The sequence below is a fragment of the Grampus griseus genome (genome assembly GCF_964374135.1).
Source record: "Grampus griseus genome assembly, chromosome: 9".
NCBI lineage: Eukaryota > Metazoa > Chordata > Mammalia > Artiodactyla > Delphinidae > Grampus > Grampus griseus.
The window spans coordinates 81,282,237-81,303,133 of record NC_139003.1 but is presented as its reverse complement, the minus strand read 5'-3'; the positions used below and the strand labels follow the sequence as shown (position 1 = coordinate 81,303,133).

General features: G+C 33.9%; 1 protein-coding gene across 1 annotated transcript in view; it reads right to left on the bottom strand.

The window, feature by feature from the left end:
• Positions 1-676: 676 nt before the first annotated feature.
• The window catches only part of LOC309827169 (cadherin-23-like), a gene marked incomplete at both ends in the record, with an annotated part of 116,097 nt that continues 95,876 nt past the window's right edge, over positions 677-20,897 (bottom strand). Inside the window, 4 exon segments of the mRNA XM_082661711.1 lie at positions 677-788; positions 790-809; positions 19,727-19,949; positions 20,175-20,314. Coding sequence (XP_082517837.1) covers positions 677-788; positions 790-809; positions 19,727-19,949; positions 20,175-20,314 — 495 coding nt within the window.

Below are 20,897 nucleotides of genomic sequence, written 5' to 3'. Positions count from 1 at the left end.
CACACACAATGTAATCTAAACAAAATTACAGTATTTCTCTTGTATATGAAAGTGAAAATGATGTCCTTAAACCATTTTAATAAACTTTCCATAAGAAAATATAAGCTCCTTAGATGCTAAAGATATTTCAGATTGCTCTGCCATTTCTGCAGTGAGGAAAAAAAAACTATGAATATAGTAGATGGCATTGGAATACTTGGGAAGATGTTTCTATTTTAAAAAGATGCTATGTTGTAGCAATATAATTTGGTCATGCTCCTCTTGGTGGTAGCACATCTACACGTCCCTTTATATGATACAGGAATTCAGATCAGAAATCTGTTATATAGAGGAAAATGGAAGCAGAACACTTTTAAACCCACTTATTACCTTTCTTAGTTACGGTTTTTAGCTTGAATCATTTGATTGATGGCTTAAGGAAAAGAGCATTATTTTTGGAACCAGAAGATCTTGGTTAGTATGTTGTATCCAAATCTAAAACAGTGATGCTATTATATATCTCTCAGCTTTGTTGTGATTATCAGCAAGGATAACATGTAATGCATAAAAGTAATAGGTGCTCAATATATTTTTCCCAATCTCTTCCTTCCATGACTTTCACCATGACCTCTTTAAGGCATTCTTGATAGACTTTATGAGCAATGAACAGATTCAAATAGAAGCAGTGATCCAAATCTTACTCTTTGAAGAGGCACCATGCAATAGCATAGAGACACGTCACAAAGAGAACTACCGTTAGAGTTGACACTGCGGGTATCCAGTTATCAGGGCTCCAGTAATACGAAATATTTATTGACAGAAGTAGTAATCTGAGAAATATAATAAATATTAAGTATTACTAGCAGTGTAGTACACAAAAATGAAGAACAATATACACTAAATAGAGCATTTTGCACATTTTACTGTTTTTGTATTATTAAAATATGCTGATACTTGAAAAATGAAAAACACAAACACAGCAAATTGCAAGGCATAATAAACTAACATCTATTTCTACCACCAAAAAGCCAAATGTCTTTCTTTAAAACACATGTCTTTGTTCATAATATTGCCACTGGCTAGAATCCTCTTTCCTGTCCTGGAGAACTCCTGGTGAATCCTCCATCATTGCTTTTACAAGGCTGACTTCTGGGTAGTAATTACTCCACCTTGTTCATTTATCTACTGTAATATCTAGAATAATTTACTACATTTATTTCCTTTAATCATGACTCTTCTACTGGGAAATAAATTCCTGTTACACGAGGACCATTACTTGCTATATCTATATCAGTATGGTTTCTACAGAATTCCTGGCACAGAGAAGATATTAATGAATTTTGGCTAAATGACAGATTGAGTGAATCAGCAAGTTATTTACAGGGTAAAGTATTATGTACCTAACAAACTTAAAAAGTAGGTTGTTGCCTTTTCCTGTTCCCTATCATAAAAGCACAAAAAATATTTTTTGTCAGATAAATTCCCATGAAATGTTTCCATTTAACAAGTTAGTAATATAAAGTTTGATATCAATTTAAATTTAATTTCCCTGACTAAGCTCATGATATTCCCAGCAGGTGGCAGCATAGGATAGGATAAATTTTATGAACATAGGCATTAGGCGTGCCATTTTGTAAGGCAACACAAGTCAGGGGGCTGATTTCACAGAAATGAAAAAGGGAGAAAACAAGGATCCATCAACAGATATGGTAACAGAGATAGCACTACTTATATATGTCAGGGAGAGGAATCCTGTTTACTTTGTTGAATGTTGGTAGTTGTTGAGATTAGGTATTATATGACTAAACATTCTATTTTATACTACAACAATCTGGGCATGTCTGGACAAAGAAGTATCAAGAAACTACTTGGTTTTAGTAGTGTCAGTTGAAATACTGTGGCCAGTTTTCCCAATAAATAATATACTGTATTTCCAAGTGATAAACAGACCAAAAAGATAAGTTGGCTATGTCTTAATTACCTACCTCTATTTTCAGCTCATTAAGATAATATATTCCTACCAAACACATTTGGGAAGAATACCACTAATATAAAAAAGAGATCTGAAGCGTAAACCTATTAAGTTAGCTAGTTTGCTTTCTTATTCTTTCTTTCTCCATCCTTCCCACCCTCCCTCTCTCTCTCTTTCCCTTTCTTGCTTGCTTGCTTGCTTGCTTTCTCTTTCTCTCTTTCTTTCTCCCTTTCTCCCTTCCTTCCTTCCTCCCCTCCCTCCTTCCTTCCTTCCATCCTTCCTTCTTTCCTTCCTTCCTTCCTTCCTTCCTTTCTTTCTTTCTCTCTCTCGCTCAAAAATATTTATTGAGCACTTACTATAGCCCAATTAGTGTGCATCAGAATTGCCATACAAAGGAAATAGAAAACCTTAAACCTGAAAAGGGTAGGACTAGCATTTATTTAATAGCCACTCTATGCCATGATTGATGGCCTTTTAGCTATATTATTTCAGTTTCCCCTAATGCCAATCCTGAAGGAAAGGTGTTAGCAGTTTCCAATTTACAAACAAAAATTGAGGCCCTTGAAGGTTTTGTATGGTACCTAAAGTTCCACAGTAACTAAGTGGCAGAACTGGTGTTCTTGTCTAGATTTGCATGTCTCTAAAGACCATGTTCTTTCTAGTAGACAGTGCTACCTCCCAAGAAAATGAAAACATTGTGAGAGTTTTGAGAAAAAATTCAATTCCTGTATCATATAAAAGTAATTACAGGTTTTTTCTCCCCCAGGAAAATTCAGCAGGATAGATCCAATTAAAGATATTTGAAAATTCTTAGAGGTTAGATGGAAGAATCATCTTTACTTCTTGTACTTAGTTTGCATGACTAACAAGGGTGGATTTCCCAATTTCTTTATTCTGTTTTTTTTCCCCTCCCTCTCTCATGCATACACATCAAAGATGAAGCTTTTATAAAAAAATAAAGTGGCATTTAAAAAAATTTAAAGTATAAGATAAGCTGGGTTATTACTCTTTTTCAGGGATTATGTAAAAGTGACAAAATCTTTTTATAGGGATTAAATATAATATTAATTGATTGTATTTATATAACATGTTTACTATGAGATCTTTCATGTCTCTTGTTTCTTTTGATCCTTGCCACATCCTTTATACAATACATATAGCTATTCTAATCCCTTTAGTAATCCTTTTACACACAGTAAATATTTAAATATGTATTATGTGAAGACTTGGCTCTCTCAATTATATATTCTGTTAATTGGTGATTATGTTATATATATTCTGTTATTGGTGATTCAAAACAAACAAACAAACAAAAGGAGTTTGGGGCTTAGCTAGGCTTCCATAGCTTACTACATTATCATGTTCTGTTTTAATTGTTTTTTAACTTTTTGGAGTCTCCAGCACTAATAATCATGAGGACAAGGACATTCACTCCTGCTTTACTTTTTTTGTTTTTTGGGTTTTTTTTTGCGGTACGTGGACCTCTCACTGCTGTGGCTTCTCCCGTTGCGGAGCACAGGCTCCGACGCGCAGACTCAGTGGCCATGGCTCACAGGCCCAGCCACTCCGCGACACGTGGGGTCTTCCCTAACTGGGGCACGAACCCGTGTCCCCTGCATCGGCAGGCGGACTCTCAACCGCTGCGCCACCGGGGAAGCCCCAGCTTTACTTTTGCGATAGCAACTTAACTGGTCTTGCTGTCCCTATCTTCTCCTCTTTCCCATTCTGTCCTTTACTCTACTGGTATAGTTTTAAACCTGAAACTATTCACTTGCACTTCTTAGAAATCTAAATTGGCTTTGTGTTGTCTATAAAACAAAGTCCAAAATCCATAGCATTGTCTCTAGACCTATATCAATCTACTTAACATCTACCTTTCTGAGCTTACTTCTGGCCAACCCTCCTCACATATTCTAGACATACTTGGTACTTCTCCTTTCAGGAGCAGGCTCTATACTCTCACAACCTGTATTCCTCAATTTCTACCAATTCTAAATATCTTTGCTTTTCGTTCTGCCCATAAAGGCCTATATAAATTTCAGATATTTCTCCTTGGAACTCTGCATATTTTCCAAGCCAGAATTTGTGGCATTGTGTGTACTACCATACATTTGTTTACTGTTCCTTTTAAGCACTTGTCATAATGACTTGTTATTTGATTAACTGGAAATAAATCTAAATGCTTACTGTGACTTATAAGTCTTTCCATGATATGACCTCTGCCAGTCTCTTCACTGCATTTCATGCTTTTCTCTAACTCATCACACTGGTCAGAAGATTGCTCAAATCTCAACCATTTCTCTATTTTTCTGCCAGTCTTCCACTTACTAGGTCTTGGATTTTGGGGAAAGTTATTTAAACTCCAGAAATCTCAGTTTTCTCCTTTGTAATATGGACAGAAGTAGCTGAAACTTTGAATTTGATTAAATCATATAATGTTTTTTATTTAACCATGTGAAAATATTACATGTAGATAGACATACATTTCTATAAATTTATAAAAATAAATTTAATGACTAGGTAGGAAGTTTTCTTAATATATTAATGGTACTATTTTCTCATAAGCAAAATTATTAAAATTTGATTTAATTGGGGTATCCTAAAATTTCTGGAAATCATTTTAGATCATGTATAGAGTATTGTACAAAGTATTCTCTTTTTATATTTACATTTTAAATATAGGTTGAAACTTTTTTTATTGCATATGGGCTTCCTTAAGCAGAAACTATGAAGATAGTCTTATAGTTGAACAGTTACTCCTCTCTGTCACAAACATGAGGAGTCAAGAAAAACATAATTAAGGATTGACAGGACACTGGACTATGTATGTCATCAGACATTTATCTCACCATTAGGTATATCACCAGTGAAAACAAAAGAATTTCCCATCTGTTATTTGGTCATATACTAAGCTTCTTACAGCTGTGTGCAGTTAATTTGGTTTGATTCATAACCTTAATAACTTAACTTGTTACATATTACAGAAAAGACAATAACAATATTCTTCCCTGTCATGAAGTCTTTCATCAGTGGGTATTAGAGTCACAGCAGATGTGCAAGGCTGTAACCTAGTAAAGTACAATTTATATATTTCTGCTGACTTTAAAATTATTTCACTTAACTCTCATGGAAGAAGAGTTTTTAAAATTTTGCCATTAAGAAATTCTGATTCAAGTTTATACAATAGTCGCTTCTCATGCTGTGCCTCAATACTTCAAGTCAAATATAGACCAGAATTCAAAAGAAAGTAAGTAATTTTTAGTGGTAAAACACTGATAATTTAAGGAGAAATGCTGTTTTTTCCCATTTACCAAAAAATTACAATAAAAATTAATAAATACTATCAAATATTTTTTTGAAATATTAGTATTATAAAGAAAAACATGAAATTTTTTCTTTTTCCTTAGTGGGAACTGCAAATGAGAAGTACAGAGGAGGAAAACTGATTTTCCCTCTACCCTTCTAGGTTCTTAGCTGAGACACCCCTGTAATGATAGATAGGTTAACAGAAAAACAAACAGAAGTTTAATAACATGTATACCTCCTGTATACATGAGAGATACCCAGGAAGACTGAGTAACTCTCTGAAATGGCCCAAGCCACCACCTTAAATATTATCTTCAGCTAAAGACAAAAGAAGATGTTGGGGGTGGGAAAGCCAGTTATGGGAAGCTCTCCAGAAAGGCACAGTAAACAAGGGTAAGGTTGTTATGCAGAGTTAGGTCCTTGCCTTCTCCATTGACAAGTTTCTAGATATATGGTCATCCTCCTCTTCTCGGTACAGAGAGGGAGACAAATGGAGATTTCTCTTATAGATGTGAAAGTCTCTTACAAAAGCATTCTGTTCTGTTTTCAGAGCTTTCCCTGTGTCTGCTATTTCTTAAAAATAATCAGACTAAAATAATTCTTATGCTAAAGAGGCTTATTTTGGGGTGGCATATTCTAATCCCCTTCAAGAGATTTGATAGCCATATCTCCCATCACTTAGGACTAATGTTTTCAAACATCTTTTAATGTGTTTTCAGCCAATTAATAAATATTTATAAAATAACTAATACAATGCTACTACTTATTAATCAATCAGTGACAATTATCAACCACTACTACTGTGTCATTATTCCTTCATATTAGAAAAAGACAAAGAACAACAAGAGAAATTTAGTTCAGGGATGGGAGACATTGGGTGATTATAAAAATACCACAATGAGCTCCACTTCCTAGACATATAAGGCAGAGTGGCTGTTAAAACACAGCTCACAGCAAGTACCATATTTCCCTAATTTCTGCTGTAATTTTGATATATATGAAAGGCAAAGACTAGACTAAGGTCAGCAGAAAGTACCAGTGGCTTCCATGGATACTCTGACCTATTAAAATATATAGCTATAATGCTATATTATTCTTTAAAATGAGAGGTGAGAAAATAAATGCTTTTTCATTTTTTGGTGGCTAAATTTTTGCTTATGATACATATGTATTTCCTAATCCTTCTAAAATCTTTTCCTACCCACTTTATATTTCTTCTACCTTCCTAAATCGCTAAGGAATAAGATGAACAGATCCAGTATTATACTGGTAAACTAACTCTTATAAAGAAAATAGGAAGGAAGGAAGGGGAGGAAGGAAAGGAAGGAAGGGAGGGAGGGAGAGATAGAGAGACAGAGAGAAAGAAAGAGAGGAAGGAAGGAAGGAAGTTAGAAAGAAAGAAAGAAAGAGGGAAAGAAAGAAGGAGGGAAAGAAAGAGAGAAAGAAAGACAGGAAGAGAGAAACAGAAAGAGAGAAAGGAAGAAAAGATAGATCCTGGAATATAACATTTACCACTTTTCAATGTTAATATTCCCACTCTGACTTATTTCAAGCTGGCTTAAAACCAGAATACAGAATTTCTAAATATTTAACAGTAGGCTGTCATTAGCTTAAATGAGCCAGCTCCAGCACATCACTGTTTCAAATTATCTCTGAAAACAAAGTTTCAGACATATTTGCTAGTCAATTATCTTATGAGGTATATGCTAGTAAAGGATTGGTCTTTGATGAGTCAAAATCAGCCTTGGGAAAGTAATATGCCTTTGCAGTGAGCACAACCATGTAGAAACATGTAAGGTTATAAAGATGTAACCTCATCTCTAAGCATATGTCTCTAAGCAGCCATAATATCCTTAGGTTTAATGTTTAAAATTCAGATTAAGTGAAAGAAACTGAATAATTCTAACTTTCTCACTCCATGCATCTAATGCCTTTTTTCAATTCTTCTTTGGTGGGTTAAAAATCTTTTAATTATACTGATACACATCATGAAACATGGATGGGTTACCAGGATGAATTGATTGATGGAAAGATTGGAGAAGCAAGAAGAACTACAATCCTGCAGCCTGTGGAACGAAAACCAGATTCTCAGAAAGACAGACAAAATGAAAAGGCAGAGGACTATGTACCAGATAAAGGAACAAGATAAAACCCCAGAAAAACAATGAAAAGAAGTGGAGATAGGCAATCCTCCAGAAAAAGAATTCAGAATGATAGTGAAGATGATCCAGGACCTCAGAAAAAGAATGGAGGCAAAGATCGAGAAGATGCAAGAAATGCTTAACAAAGACCTAGAAGAATTAAAGAACAAACACCTAGAAGAGTTAAAGAACAAACAAACAAAGATGAATAATACAATAACTGAAATGAAAACTACTCTAGAAGGAACCAATAGCAGAATAACTAAGGCAGAAGAAAACATAAGTGACCTGGAAGACAGAATGGTGGAATTCACTGCTTTGAACAGAATAAAGTAAAAAGAATGAAAAGAAATGAAGACAGCCTAAGAGACCTATGAGACAACATTAAATGCACCAACATTCAAATTATAGGGGTCCCAGAAGGAGAAGAGAGACAGAAAGGACCCAAGAAAATATTTGAAAAGATTATAGTTGAAAACTTCCCTAACATGAGAAACGACATAGCTGCTTAAGTCCAGGAAGAACAGAGAGTCCTAAGCAGGATAAACCCAAAGAGAAACACACCGAGACACATAGTAATCAAACTAACAAAAATTAAAGACAAAGAAAAATTATTAAAACCAACAAGGGAAAAACAACACATAACATACAAGGGAACTCCCATAAGATTAACAGCTGATTTCTGAGCAGAAACTCTACAAGCCAGAAGGGAGTGGCATGATATATTTAAAGTGATGAAAGGGAAGAACCTACAACCAAGATTAGTCTACCTGGCAAGGATCTCATTAAGATTCGACAGAGAAATCAAAAGCTTTACAGGCAAGCAAAAGCTAAGAGAATTCAGCACCACCAAACCAGCTGTACAACAAATGCTAAAGAAACTTCTGTAAGTGGGAAACACAAGAGAAGAAAAAGACCTACAAAAACAAACCCAAAACAATTAAGAAAATGGTAATAGGGACATACATATCGATAATTACCTTAAATGTGAATGGATTAAATGCACCAACCAAAAGACACAGGCTCGCTGAATGGATACAAAATCAAGACCCATATATATGCTGTCTACAAGAGACCCACTTCAACCTAAGGACACACACAGATGCAAGTGAAAAAGATATTCCATGCAAATGGAAATCAAAAGAAAGCTGGAGTAGCAATATTCATATCAGACAAAATAGACTTTAAAGAATGTTACAAGAGACAAGGAACGACACTACGTAATGATCAAGGAATCAATCCAAGAAGAAGATATAACAATTATAAATGTATATGGACCCAATATAGGAGAACCTCAATACGTAAGGAAAATGCTAACAGCTATACAGAGGAAAATGACAGTAACACAATAATAGTGGGGGACTTTAACCCCTCACTTACACGAATGGACAGATAAACCAGAGAGAAAATTAATAAGGAAACACAGCTTTAAATGACACAATAGACCTGATAGATTTAATTGATATTTATAGGACATTCCATTTGAAAACAGCAGATTACACTTTCTTCTCAAGTGCACTTGGAACATTCTCCAGGATAGATCACATCTTGGGTCACAAAAAAGCCTCGGTAAATTTAAGAAAATTGAAATCATATCAAGCATCTCTTCCGACCACAACACTATGAGATTAGAAATCAATTACATGGAAAAAACCGTAAAAAACACAAACACATGGAGGCTAAACAATATGTTACTAAATAACCAAGAAATCACTGAAGAAATCAAAGAGGAAATCAAAAAATACCTAGAGATAAATGACAATGAAAACATGACAATCCAAAACCTATGGGATGCAGCAAAAGCAGTTGTAAGAGGGAAGTTTATAGCTATACAAGCCTAACTCAAAAAACAAGAAAAATCTCAAATAAACAATTTAACGTTACACCTAAAGGAACTAGAGAAAGAAGAACAAGCAAAACCCAAAGTTAGCAGAAGGAAAGAAATCATAAAGATCAGAGCAGGAATAAATGAAATAGAAACAAAGAAAACAATAGCAAAGATCAATAAAACTAAAAGCTGATTCTTTGAGAAGATAAACAAAATTGATAAACTATTAGCCAGACTCATCAAGAAAAAGAGGGAGAGGACTCAATTCAATAAAATTAGAAATGAAAAAGCAGAAGTTACAACAGACACTGCAGAAATACAAAGCATCCTAAGAGATTACTACAAGCAACTCTATGCCAATAAAATGGACAACCTGGAAGAAATGGACAAATTCTTAGAAAGGTATAACCTTCCAAGACTGAACCAGGAAGAAATAGAAAATATGAACAGACCAATCACAAGGAATGAAATTGAAACTGTGCTTAAAAATCTTCCAACAAACAAACGCTTCCCTGGTGGCACAGTGGTTGAGACTCCGCCTGCCAACGCAGGGCACACGGGTTTGTGCCCCAGTCCAGGAAGATCCCACATGCCGTGGAGCGGCTGGGCCCGTGAGCCATGGCCGCTGAGCCTGCATGTCCAGAGCCTGTGCTCTGCAACAGGAGAGGCCACAACAGTGAGAGGCCCCGCGTACTGCAAAAAAAAAAAAAAAAAAACTTCCAACAAACAAAAGTCCAGGACCAGATGTCTTGACAGGTGAATTCTGTCAAACATTTAGAGGAGAGCTAACACCCATCCTTCTCAGACTCTTCCAAAAAATTGCACAGGAAGGAAAACTCCCAAACTCGTTCTATGGGGCCACCATCACCCAGATACCAAAACCAGACAAAGATACTACAAAAAAAGAAAATTACAGACCAATATGAATGAATATTGATGAATATACTGATGAATATAAATGCAGAAGTCGTCAAAAAAATACTAGCAAACAGAATCAACAGCACATTAAAAGGATCATACACCATGATCAAGTGGGATTTATCCCAGGGATGCAAGGATTCTTCAATATATGCAAATCAATCAATGTGATACACCATATTTACAAATTGAAAAATAAAAACCATATGATCATCTCAGTAGATGCAGACAAAGCTTTTGACAAAATTCAACACCTATTTTTGATAAAACCTCTCCAAAAAGTGGATACAGAGGGAACCTGCCTAAACATAATAAAGACCATATACGGCAAACTCACAGCAAACATCATTCTCAATGGTGAAAAACTGAAAGCATTTCCCCTAAGATCAGGAAAAAGATAAGGATGTCCAGACTTGCCACTATTATTCAACATAATTTTGGAAGTCCCAGCCATGGCAAGCAGAGAGGAAAAAGAAATAAAAGGAATACAAATTGGAAAAGAAGAAGTAAAACTGTCACTGTTTGCAGATGACATGATACTATACATAGAGAATCCTAAAGATGTCACCAGAAAACTACTAGAGCTAATCAATGAATTTGGTAAAGTAGCAGGATACAAAATTAATGCACAGAAATCTCTTGCATTCCTATACACTAACAACAAAAGATCAGAAAGAGAAATTAAGGAAACAGTCCCATTCACCATTGCAACAAAAAGAATAAAATACTTAGGAATAAACCTACCTAAGGAGGTAAAAGACCTGTACTCAGAAAGCTATAAGACACTGATGAAAGAATTCAAAGATGACACAAACAGATGGAGAGATATACCATGTTCTTGGATTGGAAAGAATCAATATTGTGAAAATGACTATACTACCCAAAGCAATCTACAGATTCAATGCAATCCCTATCAAATTACCAATGGCATTTTTTGTAGAACTAGAACAAAAAAATCTTAAAATTTGTATGGAGACACAAAACACCCCAAATCACCAAAGCAATCTTGAGGGGGGAAAAAAAAAAAAAAAAACAGAGCTGGGGGAATCAGACTCCTGGACTTCAGAATATACTACAAAGCTACAGTAATCAAGACAATATGGTACTGGCAGAAAAACAGAAATACAGATCAATGGAACAGGATAGAAAGCCCAGAGATAAACCCACATAGCTATGGTCACCTTATCTTTGATAAAGGAGGCAGGAATGTACAATGGAGAAAAGACAGCCTCTTCAATAAGTGGTGCTGGGAAAACTGGACAGCTACATGTAAAAGAATGAAACTAGAACACTTCTTAACAACATACACAAAAATAAACTCAAAATGGATTAGAGACCTAAATGTAAGACGAGACACTATAAAACTCTTAGAGGAAAACATAAGCAGAACACTCTATGACATCAATCACAGCAAGATCCTTTTTGACCCACCTCCTAGAGAAATGGAAATAAAAACAAAAATAAAGAAATGGGACCTAATGAAACTTAAAAGCAAGACCAAAAGACAACCCTCAGAATGGGAGAAAATATTCACAAACGAATCAATGGACAAAGGATTAATCTCCAAAATATATAAGCAGCTCATGCAGCTCAATATTAAAAAAACAAGCAGCCCAATCCAAAAATGGGCAAAAGACCTAAATAGACATTTCTTCAAAGAAGACATACAGATGGCCAAGAGGTACATGAAAAGCTGCCCAACATCATTAATTATTGAAGAAATGCAAATCAAAACTACAATGAGGTATCATCTCACACCAGTTAGAATGGGGATCATCAGAAAATCTACAAACAACAAAGGCTGGAGAGGGTGTGCAGAAAAGGGAAGCTTCTTGCACTGTTGGTGGGAATGTAAATTGGTACAGCCACTATGGAGAACAGTGTGGAGGTTCCTTAAAAACCTAAAAATAGAATTACCATATGACCCAGCAATCCTGCTGCTGGGCATATACCCAGAGACAACCATAATTCAAAAGGACACATGCACCCCAATGTTCATTGCAGCACCATTTACAATAGTCAGGTCATGGAAGCAACCTAAATGCCCATTGACAGATGAATGAATAAGGAGGATGTGGTACATATATATAATGGAATATTATTCAGCCATAAAAAGGAACAAAATTGGGTCATTTGTATAGATGTGGATGGACCTAGAGCCTGTCATACAGAGTCTGACATAATAATGCCTGTATGTGGAATCTAGAAAAATGGTAGAGATTAACCAGTTTGCATGGCAGAAATAGAGATCCAGATGTAGAGAATAAATGTATGGACACCAAAGGGGGACAGCGGGGGCCGGGGGGTGGTTGTGGCGGGGATGAATTGGAAAATAAAAAACAAAAAAATTTTTTAAAAAGACTGGATAGTTACTTATCGAGACTTCCTCCTTTCTACTCTTTTACTGTGTTCTGTTTATGTTGAAATCAGAGTTAAAAAGCATAGTTATAAATTAGTATGATTTAAGGTTTTTACTATCTTCTGTATTTTGAAAATTGATATTAATTCTGTGCTTTTTATTATGGAGTCAGTTTGCTGCATGCAGATAGTTTCAGGAATTTTGATTTATAATTCTTTGGGGATTATATTTGCAGGAAATGGTGTCTAGCCAGTTACATCATTGTCTCTTTAGCCAATCTAGACTTAAATTGGACAAGTTTAATTCATTTCATGAAGCATGACTTAGTTTCTTTCTTCTCCTCTACCTGCCCTAAGAGGGACCTCTGAACAGGCAGGTATGAGTTCAAAGACGAAGATTAATCAGGGGACATTTTATAGCAGTTCTGTTTATTTTACTTCGTTTAAGGTTAAGCTTTATTTATTATTAGCTTCTTTGACTTCTTTCTACATTTAAGATAAAAAGGTTTCTTCCTATTTTTCCTTCTAAGCTTCAAGATATTATTTTACTTATTTTAATGTCTAAAGGGGTATGCCAAGTATTAACATACTTAAAGAATGTCTTATGTAAAATTTTCTCTATAGTTATTTTAGTGACTTGTGTTTTCTTTGTTTATAATAATGGAAATATATTTTGCTCATGAAACTTTTTTTTTTTTTGTACAAATTGAGAAGAAGTAATAAGCCCTTGTTTTCAGTCAGAATTTCTTAACTGGGTTCCATGGACGAGTTTTACAAGCCTCTAAAGTTGAATATAAAAGTATATGCATGTATAAATGTGTACCTTGTTCTAGAGAGAGAGACCATAACTTTCATCAGACTTGCAACAGGTCATGAGTCACCTCTCCCCCAATTAAGAACTTTCACGTACTTTTTGTATAATGTGTGGCATTGATTCTTTTACTTACCAAGTACCATACTTGGCATCATAAAGATGCAAAGGTCTTTATTGAATGCCTTCACTAGATTACAATGTGTGAGATGCCCTATATTTTTTTCAACAGCCTCAAAGAGTTGTTATTGTTGTTGTTAAAAAATAGTCTGCATTTACAGTGAATTTCATGCTGAAGATACTTCCTGCAATATTTATTGTATGGTTGAATTCATTTTTAATTACTTTGAGCTTTTTATTTTTAGACCTTAATTTTGTTATAACTCAGGCACACATTGTTAGCAGTTTGGCTTTAAGAATGTTCTATTTTTGTAATGAGATTTTGTTGTTTTTATCTCAGAAACAGATAAAATTCTGGCAGTATATTCTATTTAGAAATGTTTTTTAAGTTTTCATATCTCATTCAACATTCTAAATTGAAAGATCTGCCTTATGATTAAAAAAAACTACAATCTAATAATAGTGGCTAAATCCTAAGAGAAATTCTATTTCCCATGATATATTGTAACACAAAAATTTCAACTACAGTAATGGTGAATTCTATTGTTTGTGTATATTTCAGATGTAGCACTTTATCTTCACACATAGTACCACTGCCTTATTTTAGGGCTAAACTCTCTTATCTGGATGAAAGTAGGATCCTAATTGGCTTCATGGTCACTGCTTTCTCCATTCACCAATCTCACCTTTGTGTTTTCTCCACACATATTCTAAAATCACTCACACTTATCAGACATATTGGATCCTATCACCCTTCTCTTGTAATTCCTCTTTAGATCCTCCTTGATTGGAAGATGAAGTTCATATTCCTTAGGATGGTACACATAGATCTTCATACTTTTTCCCTAATAGCCCACTGTTTTTCTGACCCTGAGTCTATATTATTTAAGCCATTTCAAGTTGGATATTCTATTATTTATAGCTAGAAAGTTTTTCTCTGGCTTATTCAACTTTGTTTTCCAACAACTAGCACAAGACTTGGCCATGAAGTTGATAAATAGATATCTGGAGACATAGGTGATCTTTTCTGGGTAATTTTTTAACACACTCAAATATAAGTAATAGCTAGTCAGTAATACATTAAATAAACTTTTAGGAATATTATAAGACCTATCTTAAAATATGCATGCAGGTGCTTTTGTGTGTCTGCTCACTTTCAAGAAAATGGACGTTATAACCTGTGCAGGTATCATTCCTGCACAGTGAATAAATTGAACTATAGAATTTCTGAGGTTACTTCTGGTTTGGAAATACTTTTTTGCAAAGAGAGGCACGTATATCTCCCTGTAGAGATGTGTGTATTATATAAGTACACATATAAACATAAAAGCTGATATGGCTTATGGATAATAGCAAAGACTATTTGCCACAGTCTTTGGGAGTAGATTCATAAGTCACAAGCTGGTAATCATTTCCAGTCAGCATTAATTGTTTTGCCTCTTTTAGCAAGCCTAATATAGTTTACCAAGAGAATTATAAAGGTTACAATACTACTCAACTACAAATCTAAAAAGTCACATCTTGCTGGAGAATGTGTTTATTCTGTCTATTATATTTTATTATAAGCATTCTCCTTTGCTGGATTTTGCATTTTTTTTCTCTCAGTTTTATCGAGGTATGATTGACATACAGCACTGTATAAGGTGTACGACATAATGATTTGACTTACATACATCATGAAGTGATTATCATGGTAAGTTTAGTGAATATTTATCATCTCATGTAGATACAAAATTAAACAAATAGAAAAAATATTTTTCTTGTGACGAGAACTGAGAATTTTCTAACTTCCATATATAACATACAGCAGTGTTAACTGTATTTATCACGTTGTGCATTACATCCCTAGTACTTATTTTTCTTATAAATGGAAGTTTGTACCTTTTGACTACCTTCATCCAACTACCTCCCTCCCCCCACCTCTGTTAACCACAAATCTGATCTTTTTCTGAGTCTGTTTCTTTGTTTTTAAAGTATAATTGACCTATTATAACACTGTTTTAGTTCCTGGTACACAATGTAATGATTCAATATTTCCATACATTTCAAAATGATCACCATGTTAAGTCTAGTTATGATCTGTCACCATACAAAGATATTATATAATTATTGACTATATTCCCCACACTGTACATTTCATACCTGTGACAATTTATTTTGCAACTGGAAGTTTGTACCCCTTAGTCTACCTCATATATTTCTTTCCGTACCCTATCTCCCTCCCCTCTAGCTATGACTTGTTTGTTCTCCATATCTATAACTCTGTTTCTGTTTTGTTGTTCATTTGTTTTGTTTTGTAGGTTTCACATGCAAGTGAAATCATACAGTATTTGTCTTTCTCTGACATTTCACTTAGCATAATACCCTCTAGGCCCATGCATATTGCTGCAAATGGTAAGATGTCATTCTTTTTTATGGCTGAGTAATATTCCATTGTATGTATATATCACATCATCTTTATCCATTCATCTATTGATGGGTCACTTAGGTTGCTTTCATATCTTGGCCATTGCAAATAATGTTGCAGTGAACATAGGCTTGCATATATGTTTTCAAATTAGTGTTTTCATTTTCTTCGTATGAGTATATTTTCTTTATTAATCAAGAATTTGGATGGCAAAAATCCATGTGTTAATATGTTAGATTTTTTTTTTCACCATGGTACAAACTAAAATGATCTCTCTCAAAGGTGCAAGATTTAGCAGAGAAGACTGACTCAGAATAGGTAGGTGAGGTTCATGTTGAGCCAAAAATGAAGAACAATACATTTTAACTGTTTAAAATGCTGATATAACACCTTAAAATTACTGATGTTACAGCTTAGTCTTATGCAATATTTTTCTGATTTATAAAATTATTTGAACATATATTTGTGGAATGTGAAAGATAGTTCTATGGTCACATATCCTGGGGTGGGGGGAGGGGCTAAGAACTAATTTACTGAGTGACCAGGAGCATATTTGTGCTTAAAATAATAAACTATAGGGTTTGACTATAAAATACTTGATTAAAAGCTCCAAAGCAGACAGTTTTAATGAAGCTCCAATATAAGTGAGAATATTTTATTTGTGAGGGTTATTTGTGGAAAAATTTACAGTATTAAATACTAATCACTTGACAAAGTAACATAGGCTTCTCAGATTACTTCCCTTTAAATTTTACAACTACTTTTTGTGATACCTAACATATATACAAATGTATAAAATAATAGTCCCATAACCCCCGGATACCTGTAACACAATCTCAATAATTATCAACTAATGCCCACTTTTGTTTCAACTTACGTACACTTAATCTTCTCCATTAAATTATTCTGAAGCAAAAATCACATAGTCAAATATCCTATCTTTCACTCATAATGTGAAGTTCTTAAGTTAATGTATCCGATTCTCCAAAATTTTTTCTCATGGCTATTTTTTGTCTTATTTGAGGAATATTGCCCTACCCCCAAGATTGTCTCATTTTTCTTCTAAAATTTAGTTATTTTATTTATTTTGCCATTTAATTGGCATACCAGTTGCCCTATATAATTTATTGAAACTATTATCCTTTTACCATGCTCTGTATTGCTACTTTGACATAAGTAATAGATCCATATGTTGTGGATATTAACTTGACTCTTTATTTTGTTCTCTTGTCTATTTGTCTTTCATGCCCCTATACTACACTGTTTTAATTATTGTATTTTATATTAAGTCTTTATTTGGGGAAAAGCAAGTCCTCACACCTTGATTTGCCTTCATCAAATCTATTGACAAGGTTGTTCCTAATACTCCCTTAGGATTCTTTATTTTTGAAGGGTTGCAGGACCTAGTGATGTTCCTTTTTCATTCGTGACATTGGTAAAATGTGCCTTAACTCTTTATCAGCTTACTCAGAGTAATATAGGTTTTATTATTATTTTCAAATAACCAACTTTGGGCCTTACTTTCATATGTTTTCTTTCCATTTCATTAATTTCAGTTTTTATCTTATTTCATTTTTAAAAATCTCTTTTGAGTTTGTTTTGCTGTTTGTTTTCTGTCTTCAGATGAAATGCAGTTTTAAATAACATGCAGGGAAAAGAAGTTTTGAGGAAATAGGTAATATTTTTAAATGAATGGTGACAAAAATACTACATATTGAATTTTGCGAGGTGCAATTAAAATAGTACTTAGGGGAGAATATATAGGCTTCAATTTCATTTTAACTGCATCTCACAGTTGCATTGTTCAAAAATATCCTCTATTCCCTTAACTTCTAAAGATATAGAGAATGCTCCAGATAACTGATTGTTTTGATCTCTAGCATAATTATTGATATTTAAGATCACAGATAATACTCAGCATGATTTCAACCCACTGAAATCTGTTGAGGCTTGTTTTATAGCCCCTAATATACGATCAGATTTTATGAATCTTCATGTGTGCTGGAAAAAAAGGTATATTCATTAATCACTGAGTGTAGTGTTTACGTATTTTGTACATCAATCTGGTCAAGTTTTAGTTTCAGTTATTGTGTTTTTAATTTCTAGATATATTTCATATATTTGCAAATATTCTCTGTTAGTTTTATAGTATCCAGTACTCTAACCAAATTTCAAACTTGGTTTATATCTCTTGAACTTAATAGGCATAATTATTTTACAATTTATAATTCAAAATTTCTGTAGTTACTTTGTTTTTGTTTCCGCTTTTTGTGGTTTTGCTACTTCTTGGTTATGATATATTTTCTCATGTGCTTGGTTATATTTAATCACGTAGTGTTTACTGGATTGAAAAATTGCTAGAAATAATGGGAGATCTAGGATACTATTACCTTCCCAGAGAGAGAATTTTAATTTCCTTCTGCTAGGCACTTGGGAGCATTACCAGTACTACACCACTTTAATCCAATTTGGGTTATTTTTTTTGGATTAAGAATATTCAAATTGTCTTATGATGATTTTATATAGGTAATGTAAAACTTCTTGGCTGTGAAGTTAAGCAATGGGTGGAACTTTCTATAACTTTTTAACAAATGGCTATTTTAATTCAAATATCTTTCATTGTGTTAGCTCAGTTATACAAAGAGCTATCTATAAAGCATCACAATGTTACTGAGGGCGTGGATATCAATACCTACTTGGCTGTTTAAACTCCACTTGTTTGAAATCAAACAGCATAGTCCATACAAATCAATTCTATCACATCATTGATTTTCTCTTTCTTTTTATATTAGCAAAGTTTATGAGGTATTGTAAGTCTGTCTTTCCTGCTTGGAAAATGTTATAACTTCTGTCTTCAGTAATCATACACATTTTTCATCTTCACATTCAAGATATGTCCTATGCTCAAATGTGTTACATGTCTGCCATGAGCTTCATTTTTCCCGACACTAAATCTAGCCTTCAGCTTCACTGCCTTCTCAACATTCCCCAGAATATATTATATTCTTTCCAGGGTAATTTTATACCTTTTCCCTGAAAAGCTTTTCTTATTCTATTTACATTTTTTTAAAAATCTGTTCTTGGGCTTCCCTGGTGGTGCAGTGGTTGAGAGTCTGCCTGCCAATGCAGGGGACACGGGTTCATGCCCCGGTCCGGGAAGATCCCACATGCCGTGGAGCGGCTGGGCCCGTGAGCCATGGCCGCTGAGCCTGCGCGTCCGGAGCCTGTGCTCCGCAATGGGAGAGGCCACAACAGTGAGAGGCCCGCGTACCGCAAAAAAAAAAAAAAAAAAAAAAAAAAAAATCTGTTCTTAAAGAACTACATTATTATTTTCCTCCTCTATTTATAGAGAATTTACTGCCTATCTCAGCCCAAATAAATTTACCTTATTTTCAACCTCAAAGTTAAATAACAGTTACACTATTGTTTGACACTGTGTAGTATTTATTTAAATTGTTCTAAGTGTATACCTTCTCTTCCAGTGAGACTGTATACTTTTAAGGAAACAAGTATGTCAAATATTTTTTAAAACCTTATATGGTGCTATGTACATAAGAAAACCTTCATGAATATTCAGTTAAATAGAGAAAGGTATACTATGATGAGAATCAACAGAATTACTAAGAATCCAAACTAAAAAATAGCAAAAGGGCCTAAAAAATTATTAACATTGATATATTTACCTTGCTTCAAAAGTAATGACTAACAGCTATAATAATTTCTCCTTATTTTGATGATGGAAATTCCAGTGTATTAAGTAACTGTTTTATTGATGCCTTTCATTGGCAAAATATAAGGATAACTCCTGTGAGAGTTCCCAAATACTTCTATGTTTATGACTAGTTCAGACTACCTTAGAATTATATTTCATCTCTTAAGCACTTACTGTAGTTATAGTTGTTTTTGTGGAAGAAGTTGGCTGCATTGTGGTCCAAGGAAACACATGAATTATGACTGTTGTAGTGGCTGACAGCTGACTAGTTTTATTCCCACCTAATTCATCAGTAAGTTCAATAAGTAGCTGGAAAGTTATAGGGTCCTGAATCTCTTGAAAAACATCATACTGGAAATTCTGAGTGATGGCCAGATAAGGAGGATCAACGCCTAGTCTCCAAAGTGTGAATTGATTATTTATGTTTCCTGAAAATGATGAGGTAATAAAACAGAAATAAGACTATATCACATATTATGTTATTTCTATTGTCTTGTTGAAATTCTTATTTAAAAATATGTTCCATGATAATATGTTTTCAACAGTTACAAAATATCTCATATAGGGTATCTTTTAAAATAGCATAAAAGTGAATTATTTGAAATTATGTCTTACCTCCTACAATTGGAATAGCTCAGCTAGCTGTTCCTGTGAAGAATCTTTGTCTGAACAGTTGAGCAGAATAAAAGGAATCTTAATAGTGGAATAAATCCAAGTTTCCAAATGTGGTGGATTACATACAGGAGGCTCATTATTCATATTCTATTATACAAGAATATTATCTATTTTAGATTATGTCTTAAAAATCTTGCCATATCTAATCAATTGCTTGTTGAATTTTTATTATTCTTTATCTTCACAATATTGCTCAAGTATACTTTTACAATTTTTCTTAATTATTTTATATTTGAAGACAATATTTAAGTGTTTCATCATGGAAACTTTGTTATTTGGAGTTACCTATCAATATAGTCCATGTTCTTTTTTTAATTTATGAACAAGGAATCACTTTTTAATAAATGTCCATAACCTACACAGTATTGCTAGGACAAATACTCATGACAGTCATGAGATTATTGAGTTTTACAATCATATTGAAAACTAACTATTATCTACTCTAGTCCCTTCCCTTTAATCCAGAAGATATATGTCATCAAGTCTCCTATTGAGCAATACCTCAAAAGGGGTACTCACTATATAAAAGGAAGCATACTTCACCATTGAAAAGCAATACTTGTTAGAAATATTCATTTTTATTGATCTCAGGGGTTTTTTCTTTTGTCTGCAAATTCAACATGTTATTTCTAGTTTTTGTTCTGAAGAAACTCAAAATCTAGTAGAGCAT